This window comes from Macrotis lagotis, chromosome X, assembly GCF_037893015.1.
Source record: "Macrotis lagotis isolate mMagLag1 chromosome X, bilby.v1.9.chrom.fasta, whole genome shotgun sequence".
Lineage (NCBI taxonomy): Eukaryota > Metazoa > Chordata > Mammalia > Peramelemorphia > Peramelidae > Macrotis > Macrotis lagotis.
In genome coordinates this window covers 310,690,659-310,711,256 of record NC_133666.1, presented here as the reverse complement: position 1 = coordinate 310,711,256, position 20,598 = coordinate 310,690,659, and the positions used below count along the sequence as shown (strand labels likewise).

The 20,598-nt window shown below is 32.9% G+C and overlaps 1 protein-coding gene across 3 annotated transcripts in view; it reads right to left on the bottom strand.

Annotated features, from left to right (window-relative positions):
• Window positions 1–20,598, bottom strand: part of PIAS2 (protein inhibitor of activated STAT 2) — a 114,893-nt gene that overhangs the window by 71,501 nt on the left and 22,794 nt on the right. For all 3 annotated transcript variants that reach the window (XM_074202831.1, XM_074202833.1, XM_074202832.1), the window contains exon 2: window positions 3,676–4,144. In XM_074202831.1, coding sequence (XP_074058932.1) covers window positions 3,676–4,144 — 469 coding nt within the window. The remainder of the gene's footprint in view (window positions 1–3,675; window positions 4,145–20,598) is intronic.

The window sequence follows — 20,598 nt, the reverse complement described above, 5'->3', positions numbered from 1 at the left end:
CATGGTGCAACACAAAGGGTAACAATAAAACCTAAAAATTAAAATAAAAAATATATCATTTCCATATAGCAACAGATTCAAAATTATTCTATTTGCTGCACAATAGCAGTACAAATAGTCACTGGATCATAGATTTAGAAGTAGAAGGGGGTCTCAGGTTACTGAATCCAATCTCTTAATTTTACAGCAAGGTGATGCCAGCAAGGTGAAATCACTTGCCCAGGCTTACAATAGTTAGTACCTGAAGTTGAATTCAAACCTATGTCTTTCTATCTCCAAATGTTCTGCTCTATGTTCTATATGTACAAATATTTTTCTTCAGAGGTAAAAGCTAAAAAAAAATTTAATTTTTTTAAGGTTTATGAAATTATTTTTCCTCTTTGCTAACCACCTACACTTTATTCAAAGTCATGGGGTAGATTAAATAGACCAATAACAGCTCCTGTTCTGTTAAATCATTCTTTTCGTTACTCCCACTGAAACAAGATTCTCCTTGATACTTTGTTGTATGCTATCAGAAGGAGCCAAACAGGAAAGGAACAGAAACTTCAAAATAGTTTATACTTTTTTTACTAATAGTCAGCAATACAAAAGAGCAATGAAGTAAATTAGTACACTACTACTATTCTACCATTTATTAGTGAAATGAACTCATTTAATTCACTTAATTTCTAATCAGTCAGTTACAGAATTATAAATTAATATACTTGTAGGTTGACATGAGTTTCTGCCACGATATTATAATTCACCTTACAAACCATAAAACAGAAGACTATTTCACCAGTCTGATGATGTCACTTTCCTACTATTAAAATCTTCAATGGTTTCTAAAAGAAAAACTCCATCTTCTTCAAGGCTCAAAATCCACCATCTCTTCAGCTTCATCTGACCCTTTCCTATACTATATCCCAGCCCATACTGTACTACTCCCTCACCACCTCCAAACACATCCTGTAATTTCCAGTCCCCCATGAAATATCCCCTACTTTAAGAATGCAATTTTCACCCAAAGACCACTCTATAATCTCCATTGACAGACTACATGAAAATCACCCTAAGTCCTCTTCCATGAAACATATTTGTGACAGCATTCTACCCTCCAAAAATGTCCTTTGAGTCAGGTGCTCATTATTTTTCTTATGTACCATATTCTTATATGCCTATTGTTTGTCCAATACAAGATTATAAAATCTTTCCCAAAACCCACCAGAATTCTAGGAGCAGAAACTTAATAATATTTAATGCATGACTGAAAGATACAATTATTAATATTACATTTTGCAATAAAAAATGCAAAAATGCAATAAAAAATAATTTTAAAAAGGCACTTAAAAAACCTTAAGATCACAAAAGAACAGAAGTAATCATTATGGTTGTCTGTGGTTCAAACACTGGTAGAAACTTAAGATAAAATAGGTTTTTCCAAGATACTAAGATGCTGACATCCCACTCTTAAAAATGTTCCCTGGGGCTGCTAGGTGGCGTAGTAGATAGAGCCCCTGTCCTGGAGTCAGGGGTACCTGAGTTCTTTAATAATTACCTAGCTGTGTGGTCTTGGGCAAGCCACTTAACCCCATTTGCCTTACAAAAATCTTAAAAAAAATTATTCCCAAACCCTTCTGGTTCAGATATAAGAGAGATAAGAGTCAATGCTGATATAAGATTATGAAAATTGTTACCAGTTAAAGGATGGTACCATTTATAAAATCAAGAAATAATAAAGCAAATTAAGTTTAGGGTAGAGTTCACCCTACAGTAAAACTTTTAAAATTATACTGAAAAACAATTAGTTCCCTATTATTAAGTTCAAAAACATTTGCATCTAAATTAATTTAGTGGCTACCAAGTTTCTTTCCAATTCAAATATATTTCCAAGACTGTATCTTCTTAATCAATCACAAATTCTCTGCCAAAAAAAAAAGGCAGTGCTTTTCTTTGGAGAAGTGTGGCACCAAGGATATGGAATAATGCTTTCATTGGCATTTTTTTAAATCTGTCTTTGTAAAACTGTACAGATTGAGATTTCAGGAGATCCAAGCTGAAGGGAGGGATTTAAAAGTTATTTTATATAGATAGGGGAGAGGATGAAAATTTACTGGAAATATATTCTATTCCAATGGTTTTCAGATTTTTTATAGCAGTCAAAATTTAATTGAAACTTCTACAGAATTACAGTAGTAATATCTTTTAAAATTATTTTACATGTCTATTATGAGTTATACCAAAAATATTAATCTCTTATTTTTCAGTCACTTTTATTCTGAAGCTAACAACATTACAAATAAGAATGTCTTTTTTTTGCCTATCAAAAATTATAAACAATAGTTTAGTGGTAAACTTATGCCATTTTTGCATTTAAGCCATAATAATGCAGCTTTTGTTCCTGTTTATCTTGAAAATGCCAATTCACAGAAATATATTGCTGTAATAGAGGGAAATAATTTATGTGTTCAAGTTTTGAAATATAAAGAAACTCAAGCAACTCAAAAGGGAATAAAAACATTTGTAATCCTGTCTGTTAAGAGTTAAGTCAAAAGATATTTCTTTTAACTACTAAAAACTCAATGCTTCTCTCTGGTCAAGTGCATACCACCTTCATTTCTGTCTCTAGGGCTATACTCATGTTTTCTACATGTAAAATGTGATCTTTCCCTTCAACAATTTCAAAACCTATCCCTCCTTCAAGGTTCTGCTCAAATCGTACATCTGTTATTAATACTTCTCCAACACCTATCAGTTACTTTTATGGTGCTTTATTGCTTGTGTTTATGTTTTGGACAAGTCATAAATATCCAAGCTTATATCACTAAAAAGTGACATTATAATGGACTGTTTTAATAATCTATAAGGTAAAAGTCATGTGGCCTAGGTAGACTCTAAAATCCTATGGTCCTAAGGAGTGTCATTTCATTCCATAACATGCTTACAATTCTGTAACTATCCTCTTCAAGAAAAAGAAAATAGCAGAAGAGGAAGAAGCATGAAGCCCTTCCCTAATTTTACCTTTATCCTTCTATCATAATCACTCTTCATTGCAAAATGAACACATACATCTTTTCTCTGGACCTTTTACCTTGTTTTTCAGGACAATCCAAGTCTGGAATGTCCCCATCCCCTCCCTACCTTCTATTCTTTTTGAGTTATTCTCTCAGTGATCACCATAAGGCAGGGACACCAAAACTAGAGCCAATGTCAATAGCATTATCAATGCTAGACTAAAAAGCTTAAAATCAAACAGACAATATTCTTCAGAAATAAAAACCACCTTACTTGTCAGACTCCTATTAAGAACACATTAAAAAATAATATTACTTTAAAAAATTGACCATAACCTTAAAATTATATACTATACAAATGCCTTCCAAACTAATCAATGGTTATTCAATATGATTTTTATCTAAATGAACTGAATGGATTTCTGGGTCAGAGTGGAAAATGAAACAAAAGCAAAACTAAACATTTTGCAAAAGATTGGCAAACTATATAACATTATACAAACTCAGGCTACAATCTGAGGGAAGCATGATAAAATGAACAGTCAATATCGGGAAAAAATCTACAGGTAACCTACAATAATCATTTGATACAACAGAAACCCTTATGCAGAACACCAACCCACTTAATCAATAGCTGACTATTTTATATAATTTGTTACTAGAAGAAGTTAACACTTACCTAAACTTGTAGGTTTGATAAGAACATCAAGAACATCATAGAAGGGTAGACTTTTCAGTTGAACATCAGGGTGGACTGGAGGAATTGGGGGAGATGGCTGCTGCATCTCAAATGAAGGCTTAGTATCTTGGAGGAGCACTGAAGGAGACGAAGGAGACTGAGGTGTAACTGAAGTAGAAGGCAGTGAGTGGATTCCAGCAACAGTCAAGTCGGGTTCCACAGGTGATGAGCTACTGTCCAAATTGAAAACTGAAGGTTTTATTGTGGACAAATCAGAAAGACCTTCAATTGTCCGTGGGTAACGCCGTCTATAAAGTTCTCTGATTTTAATCTGAACTGCTGGGCTACAGCCACTCTTCAATAAATGCAAAGCCCTCATCAGGAGGTCATGCTTGCGTCCACTTTTATTACGTCCAGCAAAGCCTAACAATACTTGTAGTTCAGAAACCCGAAAACTAGAAACCATATTCTAAAAAAGAAAAAGGAAAAAATACATAAGGCAACAGTCCCTTCTCATGAAAACAAAAATGCCACAAGCAAAATACAATGTATCATGGTTTATCTTCTAAAACATTGTTAACTAGAATTTTCACACACCCACTCTATGCCAATCACTACTTTTATAGTTACTCTAAGGAATTAAAAGATCCTGAGGTACCTCAAAAATCAGAGCTAGATTAAAATGTACTCCATAAATTTTAGGGTGAAATAATTTTGATCAATAATGGTTCTTTGAAAACTGGTCATCCATAGCTCATGATAATTATTCAACAAGGATTTATTAAGTGTATATTTTATTAGGAATATGCCAGGCAGTAGGGATACAAAAATCAAACCCCAACAGTCTATGCCTTTAGTAGGCTTATATTCTTTTGAAGGAAACAACTTGAACATAGCTAAGTAAATGTAAAATATATTCAAAGGTTGAGCGGAACTTTGAAGAAACCAAGGAATTCTAAGACACAGAAATGATGAAAGAAATGTAGTCAAAGTATAATAGGCACTCTATATAAAGAAAGAAGAGACATGCAATTGGATGCTATGTACAAAGAACACAAGTAAAAATATCACTATGAACCAGAATAATTAAACAAAAGAAGAGACCATTATTCAATTAGGCTAGATTCTAAATTTGCATCTAAATTAATTTAGTGGCTACCAAGTTTCTTTCCAATTCAAATATATTTATTTCCAAGACTGTATCTTCTTAATCAATCACAAATTCTCTGCCAAAGCATTAACATGCAAAGGAGATGGTTTTCAGAAAGTTATGCCAATGTGGCACAAGTTCTGGCAGCGGCCTTCTATCAAGCTGTAAAAACCTTCAAATATATGGGTACAGTGACAAATGTGGACCCAGTGATGACCTCTATGTTTGTCTCAAAAGACTGGTATAGCTAAAGTTTGAAGAAATTTCTCATGAGTCAAGTTTAGCCAACTATTTAGACAATCTATAGTCAAGAGTAAGGGAGAAGGATACACATATATACTGATGAAATCACAAGCTTTTTAAAACTAAATTAAGAACTCTTCACGTTCTTATCAGCACTTCTTTGTGGTATCAAAGAATCAAAAACAAGTAAGTATTCATCAAGCTGGTAATGGTTAAGCAAATTATGATATATGAAATTAAAGGAATATTACCAGAAAAAAATATAAAGAATTCCAAAATATAAAAGTCTTACATGACTTGATATAGAGTAAAGTACAATAAACATGAAGAGAAGACAAAATAAAACTCAAATATGTTTAAGTATATTGACCAATCTTAGAACTGTACCACCTTCCTTTCTGTGGAGAGACAAGAGACCTCTCTGGGAGGTTGTGCTTACATTTTCCCTCTAGTGGGGAAAAAATATGTCTGGTAATGACAATAAAAACAAAAGGCATTAATAATTTTTAAAGAGCAGAGGAAAGTAACTATAGAGCTAAAAAGTAAAAAAAAAATGCTAAAAATCTAAAATATTTTCCTTGATTTTAGAGCAGTAATTCATCAAATTAATTAAGCAAAAAATTTTATTTATTTAATTTTTTAATATGGACTTTGGGGATTGTCATGGCACTTCCTATGTTATCACAATTTCAAGAGGCTGGGGATTAGATCTTCTATATAGAGATTTATTGATTTGGAGCACACCTTAAGGAAAAGGAAAAAAAGGAGTAAATATAACTTCCTAATTCACACAATTTGGGGAGCAAAGCCAATGAGTCTGGCAAAACGCAGGTGAATGAAAATGCAAACTGTTTGCTCAGCAGCACCCTAAAATGTTTAGTTTCCAGAAGAAATCTAAACCAAAGTGGTTTCTGCTAGTTTGAAAGGAGCTATGTATTACCATGTGAGAAAAAAGAGATTTCATGAGATGTGAAGCTGCAGCCCTACTGACAATCCCACATTCAGTTCCCCTTCCAGGGGTTACTCGTGGGGTTACTGAGTGCTTTTTAACATGACTAGGATTCTGAATGTATTTATTGGTTCCTTCAAGTCCTCTGGATCTCCTGTAATATCTATGGGTAAAAGAGATTGGGATTAAGAATGTTGAGAGAGAATGATCCATCTGAGGTCAAGCCCCAATTCACGTGAACCCAGAGTTATATTATGATGGCTGTGTCTATTCTAAAATGCTATTCATATAGAGCCACTCTACTTTGAAATTCAAATTTCTGAATATTTACTATTACAGGGGTGGCTAGGTGGCACGGTGGATAGAGCAACGGCCCTAGAGTCAGGAGGATCTGAGTTCAAATCTGACCTCAGAAACTTAATAATAATTACCTAGCTGTGTGGCCTTGGGCAAGCCACTTAACCCCACTTGCCTTGCAAAAACCTAAAAAATAAAAAAATTTACTATTACAAATAGCATCTCAACCTGGGCCTAGGCGCTAAGCTTCAAAGAACTGTGCAGAAGCTTTTCTATTCATTACTACCTAGAACTCCTTCTCTTTCCCATCTCTCCCTCCCACAAGCAACACCATTCTATTTTAGGTTTTGAAACACAATAGCACCCAAATGTAAAAAGGTATGATTCCCCTGGTCAGACTGTATTGAAGTGTTGAGCTCGTTGGAGGGAGAGGGCATAGGAGGATTGGGAAAGGGGAAGTCCATAGTTTATCAAGTACACAGTTATCTGGAAAACTTAAAAAGAGAAACAACCAGGGTGGTAAAGAACCTTGATTCCATGCCACATGAAGGTCAGTTCAAGAAACTGGAGATGTTCAGCTCCACGGACTAGAAGACTCTGGAATGACATGACAGCTGTTTTTGATATTTGAAGAGTTGTCATGTGGAAAAGTTGACTGTTTGACCCCAGAAGGAAGAACAGAAAACAATGGGTGGAAACTGTAAAAAGGAAATTTTATGCCTCTCTGGAAAAAATTCCTAACAATTCGAGATAGCCTAAAGGAGAATAAGAGTCTTTAGAGGTAGTTAGTTCCCCTAATTGAATAACTTTAAGCAGAGGGTGGATGACAATTCATTAGGTGTATTCTGGGTTAAGGATTCTTTTTTTTGAATGAGGTAAATACCTTACAACTTAAAAATTCTATGATTCTATTAAGTCCAAATATGACACTGAATTATGTATATCACTCCAAATGATTTTAAGGAGAATATATAATTATTAAATGACAATTTACCATAAACGAAATAGTCTAGAGAAAAAAATATGTAACATGAATATTAAGTATGTAAAAATGTGAGCAAACTATGAAAATCTATATGTACATTCAGCAAGGATCAAGAATTCCAGAAGACTAAAAATGTACATATAGATGAGAAAAGGCCTCTAAAATTAAGGGAAAATACTAAATATTTTACTAAAATTTTACACTAGAGTGGAGCTATTAGCAGACTGAACATTCTAATTTATGTTTAAAATTAAGATTATAAAAAATCCACACTTTTAATCCACAGGTTTTCTCAATGATATTTTAATCATAGGATTAAAAAAGAGAGTTGAAAGAAATAAAGTTCAGGGTAGTCCAACCTCAAATTTTACAAATAAGAAAAAAACCCAGAGAGATTTTCTCATGTCGAGTTTAAATATTACAAACTAGGACCTAAGTAACAGTCAGGATTCAAACCAGAGTGCTCAAACATAAAATTCAAATCTCCATTTTCCATTTCTTTTCATTTTTCCCCATTCATATATTTACATCAAAAAATACAAGAGAGTACTTTGCAAAATTTGAGGGACCATATAATAAAGAACTATTACTTTTTCATCGAATGATGGAAGTCTCAAATGCCTAACACATCTCCCACCTGCATTTTTCCAATCCAAATCAATTGCAATTTAATTTGTTTTTTATTTATATATTTTTATAAGGTTTTTGCAAGGCAGTGAAGTAAAGTGGCTTGCCCAAGGTCACACAACTAGGTAATTATTAAGTGTTTCGGGTTGGATTTGAACTCAGGTACTCCTGACTCCAGGGCTGGTGCTCTATCCACTGCACCACCTAGCCCACACCAATTGCAACTTAATTTAAACTATCTTTATTTGTTGCATATGATTTTTAAACTAATGGCACAAAGGAAAATAATAAGCTTAGTTATCAAATATGTTTAGTAATTTTCAATTCTGAATGACATAGGAATGGAAAATAAATTAAAAGTAGTATCAATAAAGAAAAATCACAATTAAGTGACCACGGACAGTACAGTGAAACAAAAAAAACATGAATCTGGAAAGACTTATATACTGACATGTAAAAAGACTTATTTGTAAAAAAATATTCACAGCAGTAATATGCGCAGTAACACTATTTGCAACAGTGAATTCAGCTCAATGACTCCTTTTTTTTAGGTTTTTTGCAGGCAATGGGGTTAAGTGGCTTGCCCAAGGCCACACAGCTAGCTAATTAAGTGTTTGAGGCCAGGTTTGAGCTCAGATACTCCTCACTCCAGGGCCAGTACTCTATCTACTGAACCACCTAGCTGGCCCATTCAATGACTTTTAAAGTTAGTGGTATAGAAATATGGGAAAGGTTACCTAAACAATAGGACATAAAAAAACCTCATAACCAATTGCATAAAGACAGAAATAATGAATACTTCCTTTTCAGATCATAATGCAATAAAAATCATGTGCAATAATGGTTCATGGAGAGGTAGACCTGAAATCAATTGGAAACTAAATAACCACATTTTAAAGAATGAGGGGATCAAAATACAAACTATAGATAGAATTAATGATTTCAACCTAGACAATGACAATAAATGAGACAACATACCAAAACTTATGGGATATAGCCAAAGCAAATATTAGGGGATAAAGTCTATCTCTAAATGCTTACACGAATAAAATAGAGAAAGAATAAATCAAAGAACTAAACATACAACTTAGAGAAAGAACAAATTAAAAACTTCCAAAAGAAGACCAAATTAGAAATTCTAAAAATTAAAGGATAAATTAATAAAATCAAAAGCAAGAAAACCATTAAACTTATATAAAACCAAGAGTTGGTTTTATGAAAAAAAAATGAAATAAGGACAAAAGTTAGGATTAGGCCAACATTGCAAACCCTTTACTAAGAAAAGATCAAAATGGGTGCAGGATTTAGACATAAAAGGACAATATTATAAGCAAACTAGGAGAACAAGGATGTCAGTTCCATGTCAGTACTATGGAAAGGGGAACAGTTTATGACCAAAGAAGAGATAGAGAACATCATAAAAAACAAACTGGGTAATTCTGATTACATTAAAAAGTTTTTGCACAAACAAAACCACTCTGACCAAGATCAAAAAAATGCAGTTATCTGGGAAACAATTTTTATAACTAATTTTTCTGACTCATTTCCAAAATACATAGATAATTGTGCCAAATTTTAAAAAAAAACCATTCCCTAATTGACAAATGGTCAAAAGGATATGCAGAGGCAATTTTCAGATGAGTAAATCAAAGCTATCTATAGTCATATGAAAATCTGCTCTAAATCACTGTTGATTAGAGAAATGCAAATAAAAGCATCTGAGGTACCACCTCACACCTCTCACATTGGCCAATATGACCAGAAAGGACAATAATCAATGTTGGAAGAGATGTGGAAAATCTGGGACACTAATGCATTGTTGCTGTAGCTGTGAACTGATTCAACCTTTCTGGAGAGAAATTTGGAATTATGCCCAAAGGGCAATAAAAATGTGCATACCCTTTGATGCAGCAATACCACTATTGGGGCTATATCCTGAAAAGATAATGAAAAAGGGCAAAAACAACACCTGTACAAAAATAAAGCAACTCTACTTGTGGTGGCAAAGAATTAGCTATCAGGGGTCCATCAATTGGAGAATGGCTTATCAAACTGTGGTATATGTATGTCATGGGACACTACTGTTCTATTAGAAACCAGGAGGGATAGGATTTCAGAGAAACCTGGAAAGACTTGCATAAGCTGATGCTTAGCAAGATGAGCAGAACCAGAAGAACATTATACACCCTAACAGCAACATGGGGGTGATCAACCTTGCTCATTTCATCAGTGCAATAATCAGGGACAATTTTAAGGTATCTGCAATGGAGAATGCCATTTGTATCCAGAGAAACAACTGTGGAGTTTAAACAAATACGAAGGAATGTTATCTTCAATTTTAAAAAAAGTCTTATATACTACATAATTTTGCTATCTCTATCATTTTATTTTTCTTCAAAGTTATTATTTTTCTCTCAACACATTCAATTTTGATCAATGTATAGCAGGGAAACAATGTAAAGATTATCATGGGGGGCTGGGAGGAGGGAAGGGATTGGCGGGGGGGGGATTGTAAAATTCAAAACCTCACCAAAAAGATAGGTAGAAACTACTACTGTATATAATTGGAAAACAAATAAAATATTCATATTAAAAAACTGGGGAATAGCTAAACAAATTGTGGTATGTTATGGAATATTATTGTTTTATTAGAAATCGGGGGGGGGGGCTAGGTGGCGTAGTGGATAAAGCACGGCCTTGGAGTCAGGAGTACCTGGGTTCAAATCCGGTCTCAGACACTTAATAATTACCTAGCTGTGTGGCCTTGGGCAAGCCACTTAACCCCGTTTGCCTTGCAAAAACCTAAAAAAAAAAAAATCAGGAGGGATGGGTTTTCAGAGAAACTGAAAAACCTTGCACGAATTCATGCAGAGTGAGATGAGCAGAACCAGAAGAACATTATTCAACCTAACAGCAACATGGGTGTAATAACCGTAACAGACTTGCTCACTCCCATCAGCACAATAATCAAGGACAATTTTAGGGTATCTGTGATGGAGAATACCATCTGTATCCAGAGAAGAAACTGAAGTTTAAGCAAAGACCACAGAGTATTCAATTTTTTAAAAAGTTGTCTTATGTACTACATAATTTTGCTATCTCTAACATTTTATTTCTTCCACAAGAATGTTATTTTTGTCTTAACACATTCAATTTTGAGCAATATATAGCATGGAAACAAGGTAAAAATTGTCAGACTGCCTTCTGTGGGTGAGAAAGGGGGAGGAAAGGGAGGGTTGGAGAGAAAATTGTAAAACTCAAAACCTCACCAAAAAATTAAAGGTAGAAACTACTGTATACATTTGGAAAATAAATAAAATATATAATAAAAAAGATAAATGAGAAAGCTTTCCACCATGAAAAACAATGAATATAAACTTTTTTAATATACTGATTCAGGGGTGGCTAGGTGGCACAGTGAATAAAGCACTGGCCCTGGAGTCAGGAGTACCTGGGTTCAAATCCGGTCTCAGACACTTACTAATTACCTAGCTGTGTGGCCTTGGGCAAGACACTTTAACCCCATTTGCCTTGCAAAAAAAAAAAAAAAGTAAAAAAAAAAATATATATATATATACTGATTCAGAAGAAAGCATTAAAAAAAACTACATGACTATAATTTTGGAAACTAAGATCAATAATCCCATTTTTTTTAAATTTTCTTTAAAATATGTTTATTCATCTGCCTCAGCAGTCTTCAAAACAACTTTCCCTTAACAGAAAAATACAGTTAAGGAAAAATAAAAATCCATATGCAGCACCCATGTTATAAATATCCCACAATATTTGCAACAAAGGATTCCACTTTTCAGTAATAAGTTCAATCAGTGCTTATAAACCAGGGCTGTCCAAAATGCAGCTGCAGTTCGATTTTATAAACCGCCCCCCCCCCCGGGGGGGTTTACTAAATGCTTCAGTAAATAAGGCCAAGCTACCACTGAACTCTAACTAAAATGGCAAATCAAAATATATGGCCTACTGTTTCAATAAAAACTTTTAAAAGTAAGGTTGTAAAACCCTGTTATAAACAATTTAAACTCTATGATTACTCTCCATCACTGAACTCAAATGAAAGGAAATACACAGAACTGAAAGAGTCATTCTTTTTTGTTTTAGAGGGTTTGCTGTAGACAATACATTCAGCTACAAGTGGCTAGTTCAATGGTGATGAGCTTGTCAATACCATATATCCAAATCTATTCCAGTATCAAAGCTTTCACTATCCTTGCTTTCAAAAACATAGGATCTCTTTCACGTCAAGCATTAAAGTAGGATTATGTTGAAGAAATATGTGTTATATCAAGGAAAATTTCATGTTTATAATTCCTTTTTGATCAGACTAATACAGATAAAAGTTTATGCTTCCCTCTCAAACACAATAATTTATTAAGTAATTGTTATATGCCAGGGACCATCACCAAAGTAACTATTATAATGATGTTCGTAAGACTTTTCTTAAAAACTGAGGGGCAAGGCGGCTGGGTGGTGCAGTGGTTAGAGCACCGGCCTGGGAGTCAGGAGAACCTGAATTCAAATTCAACCTTGGACACTTAATAATTACCTAGCGGCGTAACCTTGGACAAATCACTTAACTCCATTGTCTTGCCAAACAGAACAAAAAAAATTGAAAAATAGGTACCTCTCTGTAGCATAAATGAAACATTTCTACATACATACATACATTCTCTCCGCCCCCACCCCCCCCCAATGGAATGAAAAGATTAAAAAGACTTTAATTTTTATTCTCTTCCTCTTATGTTGAAGGAGTTAAATAATAAAAAGATGAGGTACTGGGAAATATGGAAAGTTATTCTACAGGATCAAAACGGGTGAAAAACATTAGTGTAGATAGGAGAAAGAAGTGCTATTTCTTATAACTAGGATTTTTGAGAATATAAAAATAAGAAAGAAGCAACAGGAATAAATGGGCATCAGACAAACATCAGTCTTATCTGAAACAAAAGATGCTTGAACACACATAACTAACTCCTGTAAAGAAGAAGCATAGTAATAAAACTTTAATTTTATTACTTTACTGAACTAACCTCCTGAAGTCAGGAGCACCTGAGTTCAAATCCGACCTCAGTCACTTAATAATTACCTAGCTGTGTGGCCTTGGGCAAGTCACTGAACCCCACTGCCTTACAAAAACCTAAAAAAAAATTGAGGGGCAGCTAGGTGACACAGGGGATAGTAAAGAATTAGTAAAGAAATACATCAAACTCAACTGGAAAAACCAGCAAGGATATAATGGTAAAAAGGAAGATAATACCAGTTACAAACAAAACAAATGGCCTGTGCTTGAAGGGGGGAATCAAGAGAGAAAAAAGAGAATTAGAATCTACAGGATGCCTTAGACTGACTCTTAGACAATTAGAGAACAACTGAACAAACCATGGCATAGGAATGGAACAGAATATTGTTGCACAATAAGAAATGATGTTAAGAGATGATTTCAGAGAAACCTGAGAGTATGAATTGACAGAGGGTGATGTAAGCAGAAGCAGGAAAACATATCATCCCTCCCCATCCTAGAGTTATACAATGTTAAAAAGAGTATTTTTTTTAGTTTTTTTTTTTGCACGGCAATGGGATTAAGTGGCTTGGCCATGGCCACACAGCTAGGTAATTATTAAGTGTCTGAGGCCGCATTTTAACTCAGGTCCTCCTGACTCCAAGGCCGGTGCTCTATCCACTGCACCACCTAGCCGCCCCTAAAAAGAATATTTTTAAAGATAAAAAAAATGAGGAGACTTGAACTCCAACAAATCAATTGACATCAAAAAACTATGAAACCAAAGTTTAAACATAGTGCAAAGAACTATATCTTTGAATCATCTACCAACACGAAAGAATAGTTTGAGTGTTTTTCTTTGAAGTCACTTTGTCCTTCTGCAAGAAGTTCTTTGTCCTTCTGCAAGTTCATTTTTGAATTTGTGTTTTTTCTATTTAAATTATTATATTCATCACTTCTAACAATAGAATAATATTCCATTATTCATGTATCACAATTTGTTCAGCCATTCCCCACTTGATGGGTATCTACTTTGCTTCCAATTCTGTTAAAAAAAAAAGTGCTGCATTAAATATTTAGTATCTGTGGGTATTTCTTATCAACGGTTCCCTTTTGATATAAGATTAGTAGTAGAATCTCTGGCTAAGAATATAGACACCTTAGTCATTTTATTTATAAAATTCCCAACTATTTTCCAAAACATTATACCAATTCCCAGGACCATTAAAAATGCTCTGGTCCACCTACTGTCCCACAAAATCCCTTCCAAGATTTTATTGCTCCCATCCTACAATCATCTTTGCCAATTTTCCAGCTGTGAAGTTAAACCTCCAAGTTGCTATGATTAACATTTCTTTTACTATTTTTAGATACCTGCAACATTTTTTCATATGGTTAATAGTTTGTAATTCTCTTGAGAACTATTTGTTCATATCCTTTGGTCATTTCTCTATTGGGGAATGATTTTTGGTTATAATCATAAATTTATACATGCAAATTTAAATTGTTTATGTAGCTTGGATATCAAAGCTGTATCAGAGAAATTTGATAGAATGATTTTTCAAATTCAACCATTTTTAGGCTAGGTATATTTTGCTTGTATAGATTTTTATCTTCTTTCAATAAGCAAAGTTTCCTATTTAATCTAATTACCTCTAAACCTTTTCTGGTAAAGAATATATTTCCTACTCATAACAGTAAAAGGTCTGATCTGAATTTCTTTTAAGTTTTTCATATTTTAAGTTTTTAATATTAAGGTCACATATTCATAGAATATATTATAGACCAAAGAATAAGGTGTTGGTCTAAGGTCAATTTCTGTCTCTTACTCTCAGTATTTAGGAAGAATAGAGAACTCTTTTCTAAATAATAGAGTAACTAATTCTTTCTAGTATATCAAAAACTAGGTTAATGAATCCCACTATTTCTGACTTTTCTTTTTTTAACCTGTTCTGTTGCTCTACCTATCTTACACCAATACCAGGTGGCTTTTTGATGAGTGCTGCTTTATCATAATAGTTTGAGGTCTGGAAGTGCAAGTCTTTCTTTACCCTTTTCATCACTTCCCTGGATATTCTAGAAATTTTGCTATTGTTTTATTCGATTTTAAAAAATAACCCTTTGACAGTTTGATAAAGCATTGAAATTGTATTAAAACTATAAATTAACTTTAGTTGTATTAGCATTTTTAATATAGTGGCATGGTACAGTCATGAGAATTGAATATTCCTTCAGCTATTTAAACTGTTTTTTAAATACTTAATATAGAATCAGGTACAAAATGTTCCTTAAGTATTCTGTGCACTTTGATAGATTTTAAGCATTCTGTGGTTACAAGGAATGTAATTTCTTTCTATTATTGCTTCTCAGAATTTATTATAATGTAGAAATACTGTTGATTTTTGACAATTTACTTTGTAGCTAGTTACTTTGAAGCTATTATCACAATTATCTTTGCTAATTCCTTAGGATTTTCTAAGTAATCATCATGTTATGAACAAATAGTCTTATTGCTAATGCTAGTAAGAAAACCAAATATTGATTTTATATTTTCAACTTCAATTATATTTTTAACTATAGTGCAAAGAACTATCTTTGAATCATATAACAATGTTTTGTTCAGCTGTTCTCTAATTGTCTAAGAGTCAAAGGCATCCTGGAGATTCTAATTCTTTTTTCTCTTTTGATTCCCCCCTTTAAATAACTAAGCACTATTTGAGTTAAATTTTCAAATTCAGTTTTCCTATGTCACTTAAATGAAAGAAATTTTATTTTTATTCCACTAACTGCCTTTGTACAATTAATTAAAAGAAATCTGTTATCTATATTTAAAAGTGAACTAAATCAATTGGTATTTCCTATATGGAAGGAGAGGCTGTTGCTATTCCTGATTTCCTGCCAATCAGATTCGTTTCAATACGGTAAGAAATCATATTGTTTTCTATCTATGAAGCTTCTGTTACTTATTTTGAACCTGCCAAAACTATACAAAAAGGATTAAACTCCAATTCAGTCTTTTGGCTAGTGAAGAAGTTGAGAGATCCTTTTTATTTTTCATAGCTAGTTTACCACAAAAGTGAATTTGATTGGAATTTGGGGCTTCAGTTTTTACCTTAATTTAAAATGCAATACTAGCATGTCTACAACTACATCAAATAATGGAATCCTTACTTTACTCCTGACTTATAGAGATAATATCTAGTTAAGTCCCACTGTATATAAAGAAATAAGAATAAAAGAAAAAGATCCCAAGTTCAGGGGATCAAGAGTTCAGATCAAGGGGACAGGGCACATTCACTTGGAGGAGCAAACACACCTTATCTGAATCAGACCACTTTGTGAATGATGAAAGTTAAATTATTCCAGCTTCAATAGTCCCAGATATCCTTGATAACTCAGCAAATGCCCCAATAAAATGTCTCTACAGGACCAGGCCAGATCTTTTCTTCAGGAGTCTGCACAACTCGACCATGATGTTTCAGCATATTCTTCAGCCATCTCTTCTATTGACTTCTGCTTTCACCCTTGTTGTGTGTATGTTCTTAGGAAGAAATCTCTTAATGCTCTCTCATTTTGTTTTGGTTGCTCATTCCCCAGATCTCATGTCCTTTTTATAAGGTTTTTTAATTTTTAAGCTTTTTATTTTTCTAGGGCATTTTTTTCATTATCCGTGATTTTCTTGGTTGCTGTGTTTATTTACCTTTCTTATAATTCTGTTTTCAGGGGTATGTGAAAAACATATAATCAGTTAACATGTGATTTTTCTCTGTAAGAATGCTTCCAAAGCCTTTTTTTAACTTATTGACCATGTTTTTTCATTAGTTAAGCTAAGATTTGCATGCTTTATTCCCTTGAATTATATGTAGAGGTCCTTTCTTCTTTAAAACATTATTTATTCCATTCCCTCTTGTGGTTTCTATTGGATACAATATAATTTGAATTTTGTTTCCTCCCTATTTGAATGTCTTTCTCCTAGGACAATACAGAATTTTTATTTATCACTGGACTAGTTAAATTTATCCATTATGAGTCTTGGTTCACAAATTTTTTCCCCCTGGAGATGATTTGAGGATTTTCCCTTTAACATTTGGTTTTCTTGTATCATTTCTTATAGTTAAGTGCTCAGATTTTTTTAAACAAGTCATGTTCTTCTGGAAGACTCATAATCTATAAACAGTATAGCCATTCTATGTTGAAATCATTGTTTTGCCTATTTGGAAATATGTTCTTGTCTTTTGCTTCTCTTCTTCTAGATTGTCCTTTCTTCTATGTATTTGCATTCCCAATCAATTTTTCTCTACCATTTCTTTGGCTAGGTTAGCCAATTCAAGACTTTCTAATGTGGTCAATTATTTCTGTAATATAAGTCACAAATTCTGTAACAGTTTCATGCTCACTTAGGAATCCATAAAGATCCAGGCCTCCTTAGGTAGTAGTAATTTATTTTCTTTTGTCTACCAAGATTTATTAATAGATATCTGATCTCTTTTCCCTGATCTGAAGACCATATTCATTTCTGGTATTATCTCCCCTGCTAGGTTTTCTGTTTATAATCAAAGTTTTAAATTGAATTTTCTTCTTCCTCTGGCAATTTCAATTAGTCTTTCCATGAAGAAATTTCCTCTTACCATTTCTCAGATAATTTATGTATTTTTTTCAAATCACAAGAAAAATCAATTGATAAATGAAGGTGTTGTGATTGCTCTAAGAAAATTAAAATTTAGAATCAATAGATATTTCACTGACTCAGAAGAATGCATTTGCCAATGAAGAGAAAAGCAATGGTAGTAAAAGATAACACTTAAAGTCAAAATTTAAGCTGATATTTCTATGAGAAAATGTCCTCAGAGAACCAGTCACAATCTAACATATAATTATTGTCATGTTATAAATTTATATTAATGGCCCAATCTGGTGCTGTCATATATTTTGAATCCCTGCTAAAGCAACTGATTCATAATGAACAACTAAGCATTTATTATTTTTTTCAGAAAATCTCTAAAATGTTTAGTATATCTCAGTACAGAAAAAATGATTACTCAATTACTATTATGATCAGTCATCATTTAAAGCGTGTATATTAAATGTTGTGGGGGAAAAAATGTTGTGAAAAATAATTCATGATTAGGATTCCTATTTATTTCCAAATCTTAAAGAAAATTTGTCAGAAACTTGGAAATACTAATGTCAATCTTTTTTTTCTTATGCTCCCTTTATCATTCATTTTCTGACACCTTTCTTTGTAAAGATGACTTCTAGATGAGCTGAACCACAAAATTATCTCACCTCACCAGCCTCAGTTTCTGCCTATGTAATATCTGGCTAAAAGAAGTAAACATTGTTATATGCCAGTTTTCCCTACTCTTAATCCTTTTTTAAAGGCCTGGACAAGCCACAGATACAGTGGCATCTTACTTCATTTCTCTCTGTTCTCAGTTCTTTGGCTGAATACTTGTAGCACAGCTGCCACACTTGCTATGCTAATAATTTCATCCAAGAAAATGACATTAGAGACAACATACCAAAATTTATGGGATGCAGGTAAAGCAATTCTTAGGGGAAATTTCATATCTCTAAATGCTTATGTGAATAAAAAAAATATCAATGAATTGTGCATGCAACCAAAATAAAATTAAAAATCCTCTATTAAATACCAAATTGGAAATTCTGAAAATCAAAGAAGAGATTAACAAAACTGAAAGGGAGAAAACTATAGAACAAGTAAATAAAATTGAGTTGATTCTATTAAAAAAAACCCAACAAAATAGATAAATCTTTGGTTAATTTGATTAAAACAAAGAAGAAAACCGAATTACCAGTATAAAAAATGAAAAGGATGAATTCACCACCAATGAAGAGGAAAATAAAGCAATTCAGAACTATTTTGCCAATAAATCTGACAATCTAAATTAAATGGATGAATATTTGCAAAAATGTAAATTTTCCAGATCCAGGAAGAGGAAATACAATACTGAAATAAGCCCATTTCAGAAAAAATCGTCAAGGAAAAAATCTCCAGAGTCAGATGGTTTCAGAAATGAATTCTACCAAACATTTAAAGAACAATTAATTCCAATATTATTTAAACTATTTGGAAAAACAGGCAAAGAAGGAATCCTATCAAATTTCTTTTATGAAACAATATGGTGCTTAAATCTAAATGAGGAAGATTCAAAACAAAGAAAGAAAATTATAGACCAATTTTTCTAATGAATATTGAAGCAAAAACTTTAAATAAATATTAGCAAAGAGGTTTCCATAATTTATCAGCAGGATAATATCCAATAATCAGGTAAAATTTATATCAGGAATACAGGGTTGGTTTAATATTAGGAAAACTATCAACATAATAGACCATATCAATAACAAAATTAACACAAAACATGTTTTTCTCAAGAGATGCTGAAAAAGTCTGACAAAATACAATACCCCTTCCTATTAAAAACACAAGAGAGCATAGGAATAAATGGAGTTTTCCTTAATATCTATTATCTACCGAGGTGGCTAGGTGGCGCAGTGGATAAAGCACCAGCCCTGAAGTCAGGAGTACCTGAGTTCAAATCCAGTCTCAGACAATTAATAATTACCTAGCTGTGTGGCCTTGGGCAAGCCACTTAACCCCATCTGCCTTGCAAAAAAACAAAAAACAAAAAATTATATATATATATATATATATATATATATATATATATATATATATAAAATCTACCTATCAATACCTACCTAAACTATCATTAAGCATTATATGAAATGAAGATAAGCTAGAAGCATTACCAGTATACTTGGGGATGAAAGAAAGCTGCCTGTTATCACCAATATCATTCTACAGTATACTAGAAATGTTAGCTTTAGCAGAATGAGAACAAAAAAAAATTGAAGGAATTATAATAGCCAGTGAGGAAACAAAATTATCATTCTTTGGAGATATGAGAATCTTACAGAATCCTAGAAACTTAACTAAAAAAATAACTTGAAACATATAACAACTTTAACAAAGTTCAGGATATAAAACAAACTCATATAAATTATCAGTATTTCTATGTATTATCAACAAAACCCAGCAGCAAGAGCTAAGAAGAGAAATTCCATTCCAAATAACTGTACATAGGAGACAGCTTGGTGGCAAAGTGGATAGAGCATCAGCCTTGGCATAAGGAGGACCTGAATTCAAATGTGGACTCAGACACTTAATACTTAGTTGTGTGACCTTGAGCAAGTCACTTAACCCCAATGCCTTGCAAAACAAAACCAAAAAAAAAATGTAGACAAGATAAAATATTTGGGGGGGGGGGGGTCTACCTGCCGAACCTAGAAACTACATGAATACAATTATGATATGAGTACAATTACAAAATACTTTTTAAAAATTTATTTTATTATTATTCATTTGCCTTTATTTTATTATTTATTTGCCAATTGATATTTATTTTACTTTATTTTTCCAATTACATGCAATGAAAGTTTTTCAATACTCATCCACATGCATATGCATATTTATAAGCTACATAATCTCCTTCCACTCTCCCTTCTTATCCCCTCCACACAATGGAAAACAGTCAAATGAACATTATACATATACATTTGCATTTAACATGCTTACAGTTTAGTCACTTCCTGTATGAGGAATTAAGACTAAGGGAAAAGAAAGAAAATATGAG